The sequence below is a fragment of the Nelumbo nucifera genome, chromosome 4, assembly GCF_055504915.1.
Source record: "Nelumbo nucifera cultivar China Antique chromosome 4, China Antique-T2T, whole genome shotgun sequence".
NCBI lineage: Eukaryota > Viridiplantae > Streptophyta > Magnoliopsida > Proteales > Nelumbonaceae > Nelumbo > Nelumbo nucifera.
Window position 1 is genome coordinate 75,470,162 of NC_142652.1, and position 18,275 is coordinate 75,488,436.

Below are 18,275 nucleotides of genomic sequence, written 5' to 3' on the forward strand. Positions count from 1 at the left end.
CTGAGTTGTCAAAGTGGCAAAGGAGGAAAGCGGAACCCGGAGACGTTGGAATGATTGTCTATCTTTGCACCTACCTTTGATTTTGAGAGCAAGAACACTCTAGGTTGATAGCAAGAAAGACTCTCAATGAGGATCATTGATGGGAGATGCATCATGTTCTTCAAGTTCTCATACGAAGGGAGAAGTTGCGGCCGATGGAGGAAGAAAGTAGTGGCCAATGCTTTCTCATTGCTAGGGTTTTGGGTTGAAGAATGACAGGATAATTTTGGTATATTGCAAAATGGATTGAATATAATGAAGGGTAAAATAGTAAATTAATGATGCCCGTTAGTCAATTTACAGATATAATGACTTTTAAACGTTTTGAAAAGTTATGGTGAATTTAAGAGAATTGATAAGAAGTGAGGATGGATCTTGGACAATTACCTTTTTAAAAGTATTCCACGTATTTTATTTATACCGTGGTACTATTAAAAATATAAAGTAAAAATTACCACCAAACACAATTTTACATAAAAGTATAAAATACCCAAATACAAATAAGACAAACACATGGAAAAGGGAGGGAAGAAAAAGATTCCTCTGTTTTGCATCTTCCCTCCAAAACCACAACAAATACAACAATTTAGATACTTATTATATCAAAGTTTTTGAACCAAATGATAATACTTTACATGTCAGAATGAATCCCCCCATCGAGCGATCACTGCAATAGAATCTGTTAAATTCGTGATGACCAGCCCAGAATGCGCAACTTTGCCTTGGGGCCGGCTTGGGCTTCGGGGGCAGAGCTGTGGTTTGATTATTTGTTGTTTCACAAGGAAACCGGAAAAGCAAATTCTGATTTCTGTGAGAAGCTGAATCAGTCCTGAATCCCTGGTTGCAGAAAATCAGAATCATATTACAATATCAATCATCTTTGCTTTGCCCCGCCAAAAAAGGGATCCCCGGTGATACTTCTAATGAATCAAATCATCTTTTGAATATATGGATGGACAGTTGTCAGTTGCGCACTCTCCATCATCTTTCGTCTTCTCGCCGTTATGTAAGGCTCCCATTTCATTTCTCCCGCCAATGTTCACAACTTCATAACACCAAAACTATTCTTTCTCTGATTCTGCAATCCAACATTCCAACTAGCTGTTCTAGGGTTACAGAAAGAAAGAAATGGCAGAGACCCAGTTTCCCAGGGGAGCGCTAATTGAAGTTTGCTGCGATGACGATGGCTTTAGGGGAGCGTGGTTTGAGGCAACAGTACTCCGGTCAGTGACGAGGAGACAGAACAAACCACAGCTCTACATCGAGTATTCTCACCTAGTGCAGGAGCAAGACCAATCAAAGCCATTAAAAGAATTTGTCAATGTCGTCAATGCGAGACCTCGACCTCCACGAGATATCGATCCGACCTTCAAACTTAGTGAGGAGGTCGACGCGTTTCACAACGACGCTTGGTGGGAAGGCATCGTCACCCAGGTTCTTGATAATTCCAGATATTCGGTGTTCTTCAGGGGCACGAAGGAGCAGATCGAATTCGGGAAGAATGATCTCCGTCGTCATCGTGAATGGATCGATGGGAGCTGGAATCCCCCCAAAGAAGTGCAGGTACTGACGTTTAAGAGCTTTTCTTTGTTTAAGGAGGTCTTTTCGGCTTTCTTTGCTTTCTTTTCGTTTCCTTTTTCTTCTTCTGTTTTTAATTTAATGAACCTTTCTTCTCTCTGTATTTCCTTTTTTCTAGTTTCGGTTCTTAGTTCCGATTTTTGGACTACTACTGTTATATTTTTGCTAGATAATTGTTAATTCAATCGGTATGCAACCCTGTGCTATGGAAAATGATATGGGTTTGTAATCTCTTGAGTATTTGCAAAATGCAAGTGTTTGGTATTTACTTGCCTGGTTTTGTTGCAAGTGGCTAAATTGCAGAGTTTGGAAGCAAATGTAACTGCCTATTTCCTCTGCTTATATATATAATTAAACAAGAAGATTAAACGACTGAACTTAGTAAGAGACAAGAGCGTCGGTTTCTCACTTTCTTTGTTTCATTTCTTGGTTGTTGTTTGTGGGCTCTGAATCTCCTAGTCAATATATGCTAAAATACTTCATTGATTGAACCTAAAATATCCAAACTAGATGTGAACAAGAACTAGCAGCCGAGCTACTTGTTGCATTAAAACTTGAACAAAATATCATAAAAAAAAAGAAGAAGAAAATTTCAACGCATCAAGAAACAACTATAATTATCACCTTTTGCTTGGTTACTTTTGCACGCGACATTTACATGTATATGGCTGTGGTAGCTGGTTGAAAAGGCACTCTGAAAGGTCTTGTGCAAGATTACTAAAACTGATTATTTTTACAACGGTTCTCTTCCAATAGCTCTTCTGCAAAACTGCCTGGGATAACTTTTACATCTTTGCCAGGTTGGCATCCTGAATTACGCCCACTGGTCTCTTTACATTGAAAAATTTGTGCGGTCAAGTGGAAGGCTATTCCTTTTGTGTTTACCATCAGACAACTTCAGGGAAAGGTTCCTGTTTTTTGGTTTTTCTTAGAATTCAAGGACATTCCTGTTTTGTTTTCCATCCTTTACAAGGATCCTAGGTTTTTTTTTTTTTTTTTTTTTTTTAATCCAGAAAAGTTCCTATGAGTGAATCCTTTCACATCCTTACCTCTTTTGGTAAGTGAAGCCAGGCAGCCAGAAATTAAAAAAAAAAGAATTGCCGAAATTGTCTTGTACAGTAGAGTTTTAGGATCTCAGGTTACAAGTCCCCCCATGGTGTGGTAATTCCATAATTCCATTAATGACTCTTGTCCTCAGTGTCTAGATTTTTTTTTAACTTTTTTGATCAGTAAATGATAGAGGGAAACTACCCTCTGTGTCTTGATAAGACTGAATTGGTTGAACACCTATTTGTCAAATGCTCATTTGCCAAGGATTTTTCCTTTTGAGTTTGGATCATTTCTTGCCATTGACATTGACGCTTTTGAGGACTGCTCTTTCCATGACGGGGGTTTATAATGGAGAAGTTCTGAATTTGTCTCAGCAGAAGATAATACAAAGGCTCTTACAAGAATTGCCTCAACTTGTTGGCACTTATATATGGATGGCTCAGAACTTCATCTTTCAGGAGGAAAAATCTAGTCCACCACAAGTTATTTCAACTATATTCAAAGACTATTTAATGGATTGAAGCAAACAAGCAGCAGCAGTTGTTAGAATACACGAATCAGGGGTATTTTGGTCTTTTTGGTTTATCTGTTTGAGAGTGAAAGGTCTATTTTATTTAAGTCTAAGTTATGTGTCCCATCTTTCATGAGGGACAATATAGTCTTTCTTGTAACTCTATTATTTGAAATAAATACAAGTGGGTCGGCTAGGGAGGATTGATTTTTCTCCTTCCTAATCTGGCCGAACTCTTCTTCTCTTCTCTTCTTCTTCTTCTTCTTTTTCTTCTTCTTCTTCTTCTTCTTTCTTTTCTTCTTCTCTACTTTAACCTATAATTGAATAGGGTTTTCTTACATGGTATCAGAGCAGTAAAACCTTGTTCTCCTTTCATTCTTCCTTGCTGCTGTCTTCTTCCTGGGTTCACCGCCAACTATTTCAGCTTTCTTCAAATTTCTGCTAGCCTGAGTGGAAGCTCGACAAGGAGCCAGAAAGGAGTCGTCGTTTTGTGGTTTTGGAGGTGAGTATGCCTCCAGTTACTGTGGTGGTGGTCGTTGAAGTGGTGTGCTAGATGCCCTCTATTCTGTGATGTGAAGAGGGCTGTTTGTGGACAGGTATGAACAGTGCTGTCTTTTGCCCAAGTAGTGGACTGTGAATGCTGTGTTTTGGTTCAAAATTTTTCCTTGTGGAGGTTTGGAGTGACTAGTATACATATCAGTCCTGTTTTTCTCTATTTTTACCTCAAATGTGTGCTGAAAGTAGGGCTTTTTCGACTGTTGAAGTTCACGACAGCAGTGGTGTGGTGGTAGTTGTATTATGTTGAATGGTGTATCGATGATTTTGAATATTTAAAAGTGAACCCTTGTATCTGGTGTGAGAATAGTTCTGCAGTGTGCAGTACAAGTGTTTAATTTAATGACTAAGTGACTTCAGCCCTTATATTTGGTGGGTGAATGGTTCTGTAGTGTGTAGTACAGGTGTTTGATGTAATGACTGAGTGATTTCAGCTTTAGTATTTTATGTGCAATGTGTATTTGAAGAAGTTGGTGGTGCTGAAAGTGAGATAAGTTTTGTGGAAGTGCGTGAGGTTGTGTTGCATATTTGAAGGTGTATTAGTTAAGATGGCATCGATTGGTGATGGGAATGACAACAAAACCGGCGTTGTGCTTTCTCTAGACTACCTAAATGTTCAAATGACATCTATTAAGTTGAATGGTGAGAATTATGTGCCGTGGGCAAAATCTGTGGAAGTGTTCTTAAAGTTCAAGAGAAGGGTAAAACATGTGAGAGAGGAGAAACCTTCCTCTGATTCTCCGGGGTTCAATGATTGGGAACAAGAAGATGCACAGATAATGACATGGCTATGGAATAGCATGGAACAAAAAATTAGAGTGAACTTTATGTTCCTAGATACAACTAAAGAAATCTGGGATCATGCTAAGAAGCTATACTCCGGACAAGACAATACAACTAAGGTGTATCAGTTGTACCGAGAGTAGTTTAATCTGAAGCAAGTCAGTCAAAGCTTGGAGGAATACTATGCAAGTCTGAGGAATATCCGAAATGAGTTCAATGTGTATCATCCTCTGACATCGGATGTTCAAATTCAACAACAACAGCGTGAGCAACTTGAAGTGACAAGGTTTCTGGTGGGTTTGAAGGCTGAGTATGAGCCTGTCCGAGCACAAATACTGGGGGGGTCTGCTCTTCCCTCACTTGAAGAAGTTTTTGCCCGTCTTAAGAGGACATCTGTTGAGTCTGTAGAGCATTCCTCTCTCTTGGACAGATCTGGTTTCGTGGTGACTAAAGGGGGTGGCCGTGGAAATAGAGGTGGTGGTGGTGGTAGTGGACCTCTAGGTAATCGTGGTGGTCCCATGTTTAACCGTGCTGGTGGCCGGAGTGGAGGTCGAGACTCAAGGGGAGGTCGTGGTAAAGGAAGAAGTAATGCCCCTAGGAAGTGTACACATTGTGGTTTAGAGGGGCACACGGTTAACTTCTGCTATGATTTACGTGGTCCACCCAACACTTGGGCTAACCATGCTATGACTAAAGGAAGTGGTACAACTACTAAAAGTCAGCAAACTGACCCGATCCTCTCCACATCTACTGATGCTTCTAGCAAGGAGATGGTGAGTGTACCCCGTGCAGTATATGAGTAGTTCCTTCAGACATCTCAGCAGAACACCGCTACCCTTGCCCATTCAGGTATGGCTTGTTTAGCTTCCAACCCTCCACACTGGATCATTGACTCCGGAGCCTCGGACCATATGTCTGGGACTCCTAATGTATTTTCTTCTCTTTTCGGCCTTCCACATCTCAAACAGTTACACTTGCTAATGGTTTTACATCTCCCATTTGTGGTGTTGGTGATGTTGATCTCTCCTTGTCTTTATCATCTGTTTTATATGTTCCCAAGTTCCCCTTTAACCTTATGTCTGTTAGTAAATTAACCAAATCTCTTAACTGTTCCATAACCTTTTATCCCTCTTCTTGTGTGTTTTAGGATCTCAAGATGGGGATGAAGATTGGTGGAGGGCATGAGGCAGGTAGATTGTATTACCTTGATGGTGGTGGCCCTCCAGTAGCTTTTCAGTCATCTCTTACTCCTTTTCAATGGCACTGCAGACTTGGTCATCCTTCTCTCAAGGTTCTGAAGTTGTTGGTTCCTTCCTTGAGTCATCTTTTATCTTTGGATTGTGAGTCATGTCAGCTTGGGAAACATCATAGAGTCTCTTTTAGTCCAAGAGTTGATAGTCGTGTCTCGAGTCATTTTTCTTTAGTTCATTCTGATGTTTGGGGTCCAATCAAAGTGCATACAATGGCTATAAGTATTTTGTAATTTTTGTTGATGACTTTTCAAGGATGACATGGATTTATCTTATGAAAGATTGCAGTGAATTGTTTTCTATCTTTCAAAAATTTCATGCTGAAATACGCACCCAATTTGGTGTTCATATTAAAATTCTTCGCTCCGATAATGCCAAAGAGTACACCTCAACATCATTTCAGCAATACTTAGAGCACCATGGGATAATTCATCAAACTTCTTGTGCCTACACCCCACAACAGAACGGTGTAGCTGAACGGAAAAATCGACATCCCCTTGAAACTGCTCGGTCCTTGATGCCCAATATGAATGTCCCAAAGCATTTTTGGAGTGATGCTGTCCTCACATCCTGTTTTCTGATCAATCGGATGCCCATGTCCATCCTTGGAAGTCAATCCCCCTTCTCGGTGTTGTTTCCCACATTGTCTTCATTTCCTCTCACCCCAAGAGTCTTTGGATGTGTTTGTTTTGTTCAATACTTGGGGCCTGGTTTGGACAAGTTAGATGCACGAGCTACTAAGTATCTTTCTTGGCTATTCGAGGACTCAGAAAGGGTATAAGTGCTATAACCCTAAATTCCATAAGTCATTTGTGTGCTTTGATGTCACCTTCTTTGAATCAGTTCCCTTCTTCTCCTTCCTCCGTGGTTCCTCTTCCCGTCCCTGTTGCGGATCCCCTTCCCGTGGCTCCCATTCTTGTTGCAGATTCCCCTTCCATGCCAGTTACTACTGAGAGGCCTCCAATCACACAAGTGTATACCCATAGAAGAGCACTGGCTCCTCCTTCAATTCAGCCCTCGTCGACAGATCCTGCCATTGCTTCTTCTCCATCAGATCTTGATCTTCCTATTGCCATGCGGAAAGGTAAACGCACTTGTACTTCTCATCCTATTTCATACTATGTTTCAGCTGCTCTTCTGTCTGCTTCTCATCGCAACTTTATATCATTGCTGTCATCTATTTCCATTCCCAAGACTGTCCAGGAAGCCCTTACCTCACCAGGGTGGCAGCAAGCCATGGAAGAGGAACTCTCTGCTCTACAACACAATCACACATGGGAACTCATTGCTCTTTCTCTTGGTAAGCATGTTGTTGGGTGTAAGTGGGCCTACACAGTGAAGTATCTTCCAGATGGCAGTGTGGAACGATTGAAGGCTAGGTTAGTGGCCAAGGGCTATTCTCAATTGTATGGTGTGGACTATATGGAGACATTTTCTCCTGTGGCTAAGATTGGTTCAGTTCGGGTGTTGATTTCATTAGCCGCTATGTATGATTGGCCTCTTGTACAACTTGACATAAAAATGCTTTCCTACATGGTGATCTCATTGAGGAAGTATATATGGAGCAACCACCAGGGTTTGTTGCTCAGGAGGAGGATGGTAAGGTTTATAGACTCAAAAAGGCAATTTATGGACTGAAACAATCTCCACGTGCTTGGTTTGGCAGGTTCAGTGAAGTGGTGAAAGACTTTGGGATGAAACAGTGTCAGGTAGACCATTCTGTGTTCAGCCATGACTCAAAAGATGGGAAAATCTTGCTAGTGGTGTATGTGGATGATATTGTCATAACTGGGAGTGACAGTAACGGAGTCAACAGGTTGAAGAAATTCCTACAGGACCACTTCAATACGAAAGATTTGGGTAAGCTAAAGTACTTCCTAGGAATAGAGGTTGCAAGGTCAGAACATGGAATTAACTTATGTCAGAGAAAATATGTTCTCGACCTACTTGAAGAAACAGGGCTGTTAGGTGCTAAACCAGCAGACTCCTATGGAATTCAATGCCAAGTTGAGTGTTGATGCAGGTGAAGAGTTTGATGATCCTGGAAGATATAGGAGGTTGGTGGTAGGGCTGTTCATAAGAAGGCCCAACCCGACCAAACCAACCAACCCGGACCGACCCAACCCGAGTTGGCCGGGTTTTCATAAGCACCGGTTGGTTTCGGGTTGTACAAATTCATAAACCGATGGTTCGGGTCGGTTTCGGTTTTCTTGTGTGAAAACCGAAACCGACCCGAACCGAATTGACTTAGTTCATAGTTAACTAAGTTGCCTCTATCCTAATTCCTAATTACAACCTAACCTAGTCTTCTAGTTCCTATTTAACTAACTTTTCTCTATCATAGTTTCTATAGTCTTTTACAGCAGTAATGCCAGTCATCAATAGTAAAAAATCCCTTTCATTGCTTGCCTACCAAACACGTTCACCTTTGAATCAGATTGGGGGGCGGGAAGAGGATATTGGAAGATGTTGCTATAGGGATGGACAAAGTCATCTTTGAATTAGATGTAGTAGTCATAATTATCAAAAAAAAAAATTAGATGTAGTAGTCATTGTTGAGGGGTTAAAATGATCCCCTAATTTTTTTCTACTTGAGATATTAAATTTCTCTCTCTGTCAAAAGGAGCTAAAAATGTAGCAGGCAGGAGTGTGACCGACTGAATGGAGCAGTCCATTCCATCACCCCCAGCCCAAAAATAAATAAATAAATAAATCAACAAAAGTTTTCTACATTATCACTTAGTCTTACATAGGGTTGCTAAGCATTGTCCAAGGGATCTGGTTCCCGGTTAAGTCTGCAGCTCCTGTCTTTGAGTAAATTTTTTTATGTAAGTTGTTACTTTTGCACTCCAGTCTTCTACTTTGTTCTTTTTGATTGATAGTATAGTCTTCTTCTATGGAATCTTGTAATCTCTGTACTTTCCAGAGATATGTGCATTCATGTTTCTACATACTTTATATAAATAAAGATTATCTTCTGCATGTTGGACATTATTATTTGCATTGTATTGCAATATTAGTACATATAACTATAGTAGTTCAGTATGAGATATTGGCAATTGAGGGAAGTGGCATGATAGTTATTTAAAAGAAGGAAAGAATAAAGCATAGCATGCCTGGCATTTGCAATTCAACAGTTTTCGTAACTGGAGGATTTATGGTCTATGGATTTTACATATTACAGATTCTAGACCAACTTCTGCATAATCCTTCTAGTGCTCACTGGATTCCACCTCTTACCCCAATTAAAAAAATAAAAGACAGGTCTTCTATCAAATATTAGCTACCTTTCCATTCTTTTTGTTTCATTCACTTGTTCTTTCTTTTTTTCCCAGCTTAACTTAGATAGTACACCATCTAATTCAGAGGATAAGTACGACAAGGGAACACTGGTAGAGGTTAGCAGCAATGAAGAAGGTTTCCAAGGCGTTTGGTTCACTGCAACCATTGTCAAAGCATCAGGGAAGAATAAGTATACGGTTGAGTACCAAACCCTAATAACAGATAAGGGAAAACCCTTGAGAGAAGTGGCAGATACTGCACACATCAGGCCACTGCCTCCTGAAACAAAGGTTGACAGTTTCGGTCGATTTGAAGAAGTTGATGCTCTCTACAAAGATGGATGGTGGGTGGGTGTGATTTCCAAAGTTACTAGTAGATCAAAGTACATAGTTTACTTCAGGAACACAAACGAGGAATTGGAGTTTAAACATTCAGACCTGAGGGTTCATTACGACTGGATTGATGGAAAATGGGTCAGGGCTTCTAAGGTATGGTCTTTCAGCACTTGATTCTGATTTCTTTTAGCTGGATTTAATACTTCCATGCAATATAAAGACCTTTACCTCACACAATAATACTAATACCCCTGTTGACCTACATATGCAAACTCATCTCTTAAAAATTCCGAGGCATGAGATTAGGCATTTGACTTTTTTATGCCGTAAATTGATGAAGCAGCATAGTTGAACTTTTGTGATTTATTGACCCTGCTAGGATTTCATTCGTTCTTAGTTCTCTTCTTAAAAAGCAATATGCATAAATCCAACTGGATGTGTAAAAAAATGATTTTTTTGTCAGATATTAGATGTAAATTGTACACTCTTTATAAACATGTTTTTGTCAAATCAATGGCTTAGGTTGCTCTATTGTATATTCCTTTGCAAACTAAGTACCCTATAAACACCAATAGCAGAAATTATGATCTCGGTAACCACATAGAGGGGCTCTTAAATATACCGCCTAGATGATCTTAGCCTTTTTGAGTGCTTTTAATTTGGAAAAGACCTTTATTTTTGGATTATTATGTTCATCTAACAAATTTGACTCATGGCAAGTTGTATGCTTAATGCTTTCAGCTGCAATTGCAAAGATTATGAGTCTTTAAAGATCAAAGGAACAAAAGTTAATCATTATGTTTCTTTTTAGCAAAATTTGTCTTGTTCAACCTTTGTCGTTTTGTGCTTATAAAGGCTTGTAGCCTGTGCAGTCATAGTGTTGGCAATTTTGTGCCTACTGGCTCTTTAATTGCCAATGGACAAGGAAGATGCCATTACTCATGGCGTTTTACTTGAATTATAAACACTAACAAATAGAGAAATTAACTTCAATAAACTTTACTTATGGAAATTGTACTGGGATCATTTTCAGGCACTAGGGTTTTGAAGATGCCATCATCAAACAAAATCTGATAAAATTTGCTTCATGATGCAATGACGTGTGCCCTTCCATCTCGAGATTGATCTTTAACTGGTGTACATTCAGGGATTTGGTCAGTGATGAGGTGTCATTAATGTCATCTATCTTTGTATTGTCCTCGCAATTTGTATTGATATTGGGACTTGTCAAAAAAAAAAGTATTGAAATTGGTAGTTGCCTTGACTTACTGCAAATGTCTTTACACAGTCACAAACTAGCTTTTATACTTCTTTTGTATCTCTGCTTTCATTGAAGTAGTTCATGGTTTATATACATATTAAAATTTAAATAGAAACTGGCTGCTAAAGCTTTATTTCTTTGTAAGAGTGAGATTTTTCTCTCTCTCTCTCTCTTGTTTTTTTTTACTTTATTCAATATTCATAACTACTGTTGTAAGTTTTTGGTTTGATAGAAAATAAAAGAAACAGAAAGTGGAGGGAAAGTTATTAAAAAATCACTTTAAGAATTTTCCGTCAACTTTTTGTTTCTCTCATATTTTCTATTAAACCAAAAGCAGTATTAGTGATAAATTAGCAGGGACTTGTGCGATGCATGGGATTTGTTAAGCGAAAGTTAAACAATAGAAAACAGATAGGAGTATACAATTGTTTTATATTTTTAACTTTTAAATAATTAATAATTACTTATATTTTATATACTATTTTTAATATTTTTACAATACAAAAATAATAATTAATTTCAGCTAAGGTTGTTCAACAAACTGATGAATCCAATCAACTTGACTTGAGTTAGTCGATTTTTTAGTATTTTCGATCAATTTTGGTTCAACAATTTCCCAACCCAACCAGGTTGGATCAGTTTGCTTTAGCCATTTGTAAATTGACCAAAATGGAATGGCTCAACCATAGATATATATTAATATTTTATATTGTTCATATAATTTTTAAATACATGAAGGTGGTAAAATGATCATATTTCTTAGTCTAAAACATTTTATATGATAAATTTAATTTTTAAATTTATTTTTAATAATGCTATTGTATTTTTTAATTTAAATTTAATTTTTTTAGTTTGAATTTTTTGAATTGAGTGACCAAAATCGACCCAAATTGGTACAACCCGAGCTGGTTGATTTCACTAATGGTTAGTCGGTTTTGAGTGACCAACTCATTTGGTTGGCCAAAATGCCTATAACCGAACTGAACCAACTTGCGGACATTCTTAATTTCAGCTAAATTAGTATAACCTCTAATAAATAACAATAGTTTAATCTCTAATAATTATTGAAAATTTATAGTGAAAAAACATAATTATTGAAAATATATTGATAATGAAAATACAATACTAATAAAAAACAATAACTACAAAATTACAATAAATACTAAAAAATATATAAATTAGTCATAAATAGTGTAATCTCAAATAATAGTTTAATCTCTTATAAATAATTAAAAATTAACCAATGAATTATAACAAACATACAATAAGTACAATAAACTAAATTTAAAAAGTTAAACAACAGTAGTTTAATCTCTACTAATTATTAAAAATTTTCTGTTAAATAACAAAACAAAAATAGATTTATACATAATTATTAAAAATGTATTTATTACAAAAATGTATTATTTAATATATATAAATATATAATAAATATACGGGAGATGAGAAAATTTAAATGACTAACATCTAATTTAACAGTTCAGTGAGAAAGGAGATCGGTAACATCCCTGGTCGTTTCACAGAGATTTGGCAGGCAAAGAGACCAAAAGACTGGTTTGTCCATTATTTGCATCAAAACCCACTGAAAACTTGGTGTGATGACAAACCTAAAAGTGAGTTTATTCTTAATAATATAATGGAGGAGACCAAAGTGCTGCAACGTGAGTGGACCAATTTGCCCCTGCTTCATAGTAACCTCCCTCACCCTGATTTTTAGTCCAATAAGGTGAGAGACGATGGGAAGAAAAAAAACACTGATGAAGGAAGAGGATAGGAAAAAAATAAAAAAAAACCGAGGGATAGAGTAAACCATGAACCTATTATCTGGTGCGTCCAAAATAGTGAGGGAAGAAGGAAGAAATAGAGCAATATTTTTGTCAATGGAGTTTGTTTCCAGGGATAAAGAGAACTTTATCATCCAAATCCATTTCCAAAATGGTGAATGGGATTGGTTTCTACGGATAAAGAGAGCCTGTTTTTCACGATTAAGAGTTGTGAAGGGTTAAGTGGGTCAGTCCTGCTGAGGTGTCATTATGAGAAGAGAAGGGAGCGATGAGGTGGATTAATGAGAGAGCAAGGAAAGCTAAAATGAAAGGGCTATGAATTTATCTGAGTTTAATTACAAAGAATCTATTCTATATATCTAAAAGCTAAAGCACAATCATCAACTTCGGCATCCCCTCTCTCATTCTTTTTAGATATTTTTTGGTTTTTTAAATTTTTTGTTTTTTTTAAGAGAAAATTTCACTTTAATACCCTTGAGCTTTAGGGGTAGTGTCAAGTTAATACTTGGAACTTCCAAATGTATCGCTACAGTACCTAAATTTTTAAAAAGCGTCAAGTTAGTCCCTGCCATTAACTGGCCGTTAGTTATCTGTTGAAAATATTAAAACTACCCTTCAGCCTTGAGATTAAACTGATTGAGGTGTTTGAGATTCTGGACTAGGTACAATTCATGAGATTAACCTTGAAAGGAAACCCTAATTTTTTGTCAACTGTTGTTCTAATTCTAAAGAAAGGAAGCTTGGATTCAGGTTGGCTTTGTCGGCAATTGCTCGCTGTCGGTCTAGTAGATGTTCAGTGACCTACTTCAGATCTTCCGAGTAAACTCGAAATTGTGCCTTTCGAGCTATGATACTAAAACTACGCATGACCATTCCAATTTCCAAGAGAGGGAAAAATACCAAAATCAAGAGAGGGAAACAGCAAAACCAAAAGAAGAGACTTGTAAATGAAAAAAAAAAAATTTGTCCAAAAATACAAAAAATCCATTAGATTTTGTCCAGCAAATTCCTTTTTTTTTTCTTGTATTTAACTGTGCACATAAGTGATTTGTTGAATGAGTTTGCAGGATTATTTGTATAGTAAAATCGTTTTTACACAGAATAATACATTAAATTCATTACCCCAGAAGTGGGTTCTCTAGATTTTGTTTCAGAATTTGTATCAAGCTCATGTTCTTTTAATTTTCCGCAACTAGCCAGATTTCTGGTTTCGTAACTCAGGTTCGATGTTTTATTTTTGTTTCCAGGTCGTGTGAGAACTCTGGGAAGGGAGAAGGATATGGAAGGAAGAGGCCTGGTCTCATGGGTAAAGCTTTCAATGGGAAAGAGGCAATTTGTTGCAAACGATTGTAATTCCCCACGGTTTGCTTTAATTTGACCTTATTGATGATTCCGGAAGGATTGAAAGAGATTGGATTCAATAGAGCCAGAGATGGATAATTGTTTGACTACGTCGGTCCCGAAAGAGAAGATGAAGCTCTTTCTTCAGAAGGACGAGCAAAGAGGTGGAAAATGCTTCGGAGCAAGTCTGAAACTGAAACCCAGGAGTTCGAGTAGAATAAAAGGAAACATTGAGCTCTTTGGTTTCTGGTAACAGTTTTTTGGAGTAAACTATCAAAGAATAAAATCATCAACTATCGGTTCAGGAATTTAATGGAATTAAATTTAATTAAAATATTAATAAAAAAGAATTATGCCTCAGAAAGAAGGCCTCCAGGCCATACAAGTTACAGTGGCGATCGGGAATAAATAGAGAGGTTGAAACGAGAAGAAGAAGAAGAGATGAGAGGAGAAAGAGTGTGACAGAGGTGGGAGATGAAATAATGTAACACAATCCGGTCACTCCTAGTTGGCGCTCACGTGGCTCTTGAGATGTACTAGAAACGAGAGGAAGGAGGAAGAACTCCCGGGGGGTTTCCTGGTAGGAACGCTCCGATGCTTAAGTTAGTATTGTGTGCAAGAAGCTGAAAGAGAATGAACACTAAGAGTGCAGGTTAAACTGGTCATTCAAGATACCTTGCTCATTGAGAATAAGCTCCTTATAACTGAATTTTGTTGCTCCAGGCCCTCTGACTTCTGACAGGGCAGGTATAATCGCCACTGTCAGCCTGCCACAACCATTACAGGTAAGGGTGAGGTGGTACGCACGGGGCCGTCGTGCAGGGTACGTGTCTGTCAGGTGTGGGACGCCTTTCTAAAGGTGGCAGGCACAGCGAGGGGACATGCCTACTGTTCACAGGTTTGTCGGGTACGGCGGTCGGGCAGGAAGCCCTCCTATGGTATATCAAGCTGTCCTCCTGCGAATTGCCATGAGTTGGGCTGTCCTTTAAGTGACGGGCTGCCTGCAGCCGGTTATGCCGAGCTAGCCGACCCGAGGTCTTTGTGCCTCGGGGCGTCCGAAGAAGAATCGGTGCATTCTTGCTTGGGAGTGGCCCGAGGTCCATTGGGAGGAGCTCGGGTCTCAAAAGGGGTCAGGGGTCCCGAACTCGGGACCCCCCGAAGTGCCTTAACCCCGGGGAGGAGGTGCGGGCGAGGCGACTTTCGGCGAGTAGTTTACTTGCCGAGTTGCCGTGCTGAACTCGGTGGGACTTCCCCACCGAGTTGTGCCCACGTTCGTTGTGCTGTCATGCTGAGTCACTGTTTGAGCAAGGTCACGCCCACGTGTACCTGAGCTACGAGGTCGGGCCAAATCACCCTCCATCAATTGCCCCCACTCCCTGCGCTGGCGGCGGTGACCCAGCGCGGGGAGGTCATGACGCGCCGGGTGGATTTGGTGTTGGTGTTTGTGCTGCGTTGTCGCGCGTTCCGTCTAGCTGTACCGGTCTAGCGCCTGGCTCGACCAAAAAGGGATTCAAGTTGCGTCCGGATTACGCGCGGACTTCAAGCGACTTGGACTTTGCGGACGTCAAAGTCCGGTTGCGGCTATAAATAGGGGGTCCCTTGGCCATTTTCTTTGCCACAAAGCTTTCATCGTTAGTGTTTGAGCTCGCGCCAGGGGTTTCTTAGCTTGGGTCCTCCAGTTCGTTCTGTTCTTCCAGTCCGGTTGCGTTTCTTTGGTGAGTCCTCCCGAGCTTCCCTTTCCCTTCTAGTCTGTTTCTTTCTGTTAGTTCGGTATGTCGTCTAGTGTAGACAGTTTCATCGATGAGCCCGAGGTAGGTACCTCGGCTCGGGATGTTCCCTCTGCTACCCAGCCATCCGAAGCACGGGTGGCTTTGGGTCATCTGGCGTCCATCTCCCACCGAGGTTGGGAACCAGATCAGTTCGGGCCTTCCATAATGACCTCGGAGAGGCTTTAGGACCTCATACAGAGGTTCCGCCTCCTTAGCGAGTACTCATATAGTCTTCCCGCCGGCAACTTCCCATGAGAGCACAGTCCCAACGAAATCGTGATCTTCAAGGAGCAACTGATAGCCGGGCTCAGACTTCCACTTCACCCTTTAATTGTTGAGGTGTTGGTACACTTTAACATTACCCTGGACCAACTCCACCCGAACTACATACGAAATGTGGTGGGGTTCATTTCTCTTTGTTTTGACCGTTCCCTTTCCATAGATTTAGATGTTCTTAGTACGATTTTGGCTATAAAGAAGAGCGCTTTGGGCGCTCTCCCCGGGCATAGGCGGTCTTACTACCTGTCCCCCCGCCCGGGTTTTAAACTCATGCACAAGCTCCCGAGCAAAGTCCCAGCTTGGAAGCGGGACTACTTCGTAGTCTGGAGCAGCACGGGGTGGCCCTTCCCCACCGATTGGAGGATATCCGTTCAAGACCCTGGTGTCATCCTGGACGGGAAGACCAAGAAGGAGCTCCAGTCATTGGCTCAGCTCGGGTTGCATTATAAAGACTTCACTTCTGAGGAGAAGCTCGTCCGAGCGGGCTTGAGTCCGGGTAGGTTTTCCCCACTTCGGCTTTTCTGCTCATATATTTGCTTTGGGTTACTGATGTCGTATTTCACTGCAGGTCCCATGGAGGCGGAAAAGATAGACAACCAGAAGCTCTTCCACCAGATGAAAAGGAAGAAGTGCGTGGCAAAGAAGGCGCGCGTTGGGTCCCTGCAAGCTTCAGCCGAACCTCGACTTCCGCAGACTTCTGCCTCGGGGCCTGAGGTGGCAGCCGTGCCCGTCATCGACTTGGAAGAGGGGGCTGTGCCTAAGGGGCTCGAGGTGATGGCGGAACCTACCGTTAAGCCCGCCGAGCCCGTTGCCAAGCCCACCCGACTTGCCAGAGAAAGCGTTGCCGAGGCTAACACCATTGCTGCCGGGGCTACCTCCGAGAGTTCCACTCACGATGTGGAGATGACGGCTTCCAGCTCGGAGGGTCAGGGGAGCCAAACCGTCCTGAACCCCCAATGCAGCCTGAAGAAGAGTGAGCTAGCTGCATACTCGGGGGAGGTCAGCAAGTGGGCCGAACTCACTCCTGGTCAGCTCGGCGCCCGAGCTGCCACTCATACTATGGTGGTGAGTCCCCCTTCTTTTTTTTTTTTTTGGTCTCCCTCTTACCCGGTTCTCTTTTTTGCAGGTGAACTCCGCCATTCGTGCCTTGACCCTCCAATCAGATCGACATCTGAGGCGGGCTCTGAAGGCTGAGGAATCATCTCGCGCAACCCATACTGAGTTGAGGGCAGCTCGTTGTCAGGTTCACCGCTTGGAGAGCGACGCCTCGGCTCAAAAGAGTTTCATCGAGGTGTTAATGTCAGAGAAGGGAGAGCTGGCTCGAGATAAAGATAAGTTGAGGGCCGAAGTGAACGGTCTCAAGGTCGGTCAGGAGGCCTTAGGGCTCGAGGTGAGCAGCCTCAAGGCTGAGCGAGATGCTCTGAGGCTCGAGGTACAAGGCCTCAAGGAAGCAAAGGGGAAATTGGAGCATGAAGTGGGGTACCTCCAGGAGGATATAAGGGAGAAGATTGCAATCTTCGAAGGTGCTCTTGAGGAGGCCAAGACCCAGGCCGTCATTGACTACGTCAACTCTTCGAGATTCGATGATGTGATGACGGAGGCCTATCGTAAGGGCTTCAAGCTCAGTCGGTGGCTGATCAGGCACCTCTACCCCGAGCTGGACACGAGTGCCATTACTACTTCGCGGATTACTGACGACATCGTGCATCAGTCAAAAGACGACCCCGATTCCGAGGATGAAGGTCCCGAAGATGGAGCAGAGGATGCCGGTCCAGACACTATCTCCGAGGGGGTCCCTGATAGAGGCGGCGAGCCCCCGAAGTAGTTTGCCCTTTATATTTGTAACTTAATCTTTTCCCTTTCTGAATTGTGAATGTACTATCCTGAGCCTTTGAGCTCAGGTAAAAATTCTTGTACCTGAACTCTCTTTTTAATGAAATATAGTTTCTTTCGAGTATCTCTGAGTGCAAAAATACTTCTAAGTGTGAGTGGACTCCAAGCTGGTCAATTTAATGTATAGGTTACCCGAGCTGTCAAGCCACCGAGCTGGCAGTAAGGGTAACTGAGTGAAGTTGTGTTACTTCGGGTCGCGCGGGTTACCCCGGACTATCGGGTTACCGAGCTAAGTAATAACAACAAGGGTATAGACACCGTAGGGTTCATACCCGAGCTGTCTTTCCCTTAAGGGTTAGAGATAACCAGGTTTTTGTCAGTTTGCCATGCCGAAGTGGCAGTTGGGGCTTTCTTGTGACCCTTAGGCTTAAGAAGGGACCCGTAGTCTACTCTTGGATTTCACCCAGGCCAAAGTGGTGACTGGGGTCTTCTTGTGGTCCTTAGGCTTAGGGAGGGACCCGTAGTCCGCTCCTGGATTTTACCCAAGCCAAAGTGGCGACTGGGGTCTTCTTGTGGCCCTTAGGCTTAGGGAGGGACCCGTAGTCCGCTCTTGGATTTTACCCAG

At 41.3% G+C, this 18,275-nt stretch overlaps 1 protein-coding gene across 2 annotated transcripts; it reads left to right on the forward strand.

The window, feature by feature from the left end:
• The first annotated feature begins 640 nt into the window (after positions 1-640).
• LOC104590698 (protein AGENET DOMAIN (AGD)-CONTAINING P1) lies at positions 641-10,788 on the forward strand. Of its 2 annotated transcripts, none has more exons than XM_010249432.3 (3): positions 641-1,602; positions 9,102-9,536; positions 10,417-10,788. In XM_010249432.3, exons 1-3 carry the CDS (start codon positions 1,168-1,170, stop codon positions 10,429-10,431), a joined length of 885 nt encoding a protein of 294 aa, XP_010247734.1. In that variant the 5' UTR covers positions 641-1,167; the 3' UTR covers positions 10,432-10,788. The 2 variants fall into 2 exon arrangements, with proteins under 2 accessions (XP_010247734.1, XP_088758581.1); XM_088902455.1 differs by lacking the exon at positions 641-1,602 and adding an exon at positions 3,785-5,365.
• The last annotated feature ends 7,487 nt before the right edge of the window (positions 10,789-18,275 follow it).

Excerpts from the sequence above, each read along its gene's own strand:
- LOC104590698 (XM_010249432.3), top strand. The coding sequence starts at position 1,168 with ATGGCAGAGACCCAGTTTCCCAGGGGAGCGCTAATTGAAGTTTGCTGC. Across the intron at positions 1,603-9,101 it reads ATCCCCCCAAAGAAGTGCAG|CTTAACTTAGATAGTACACC; the intron begins GTACTGACGTTT and ends TTTTTTTCCCAG.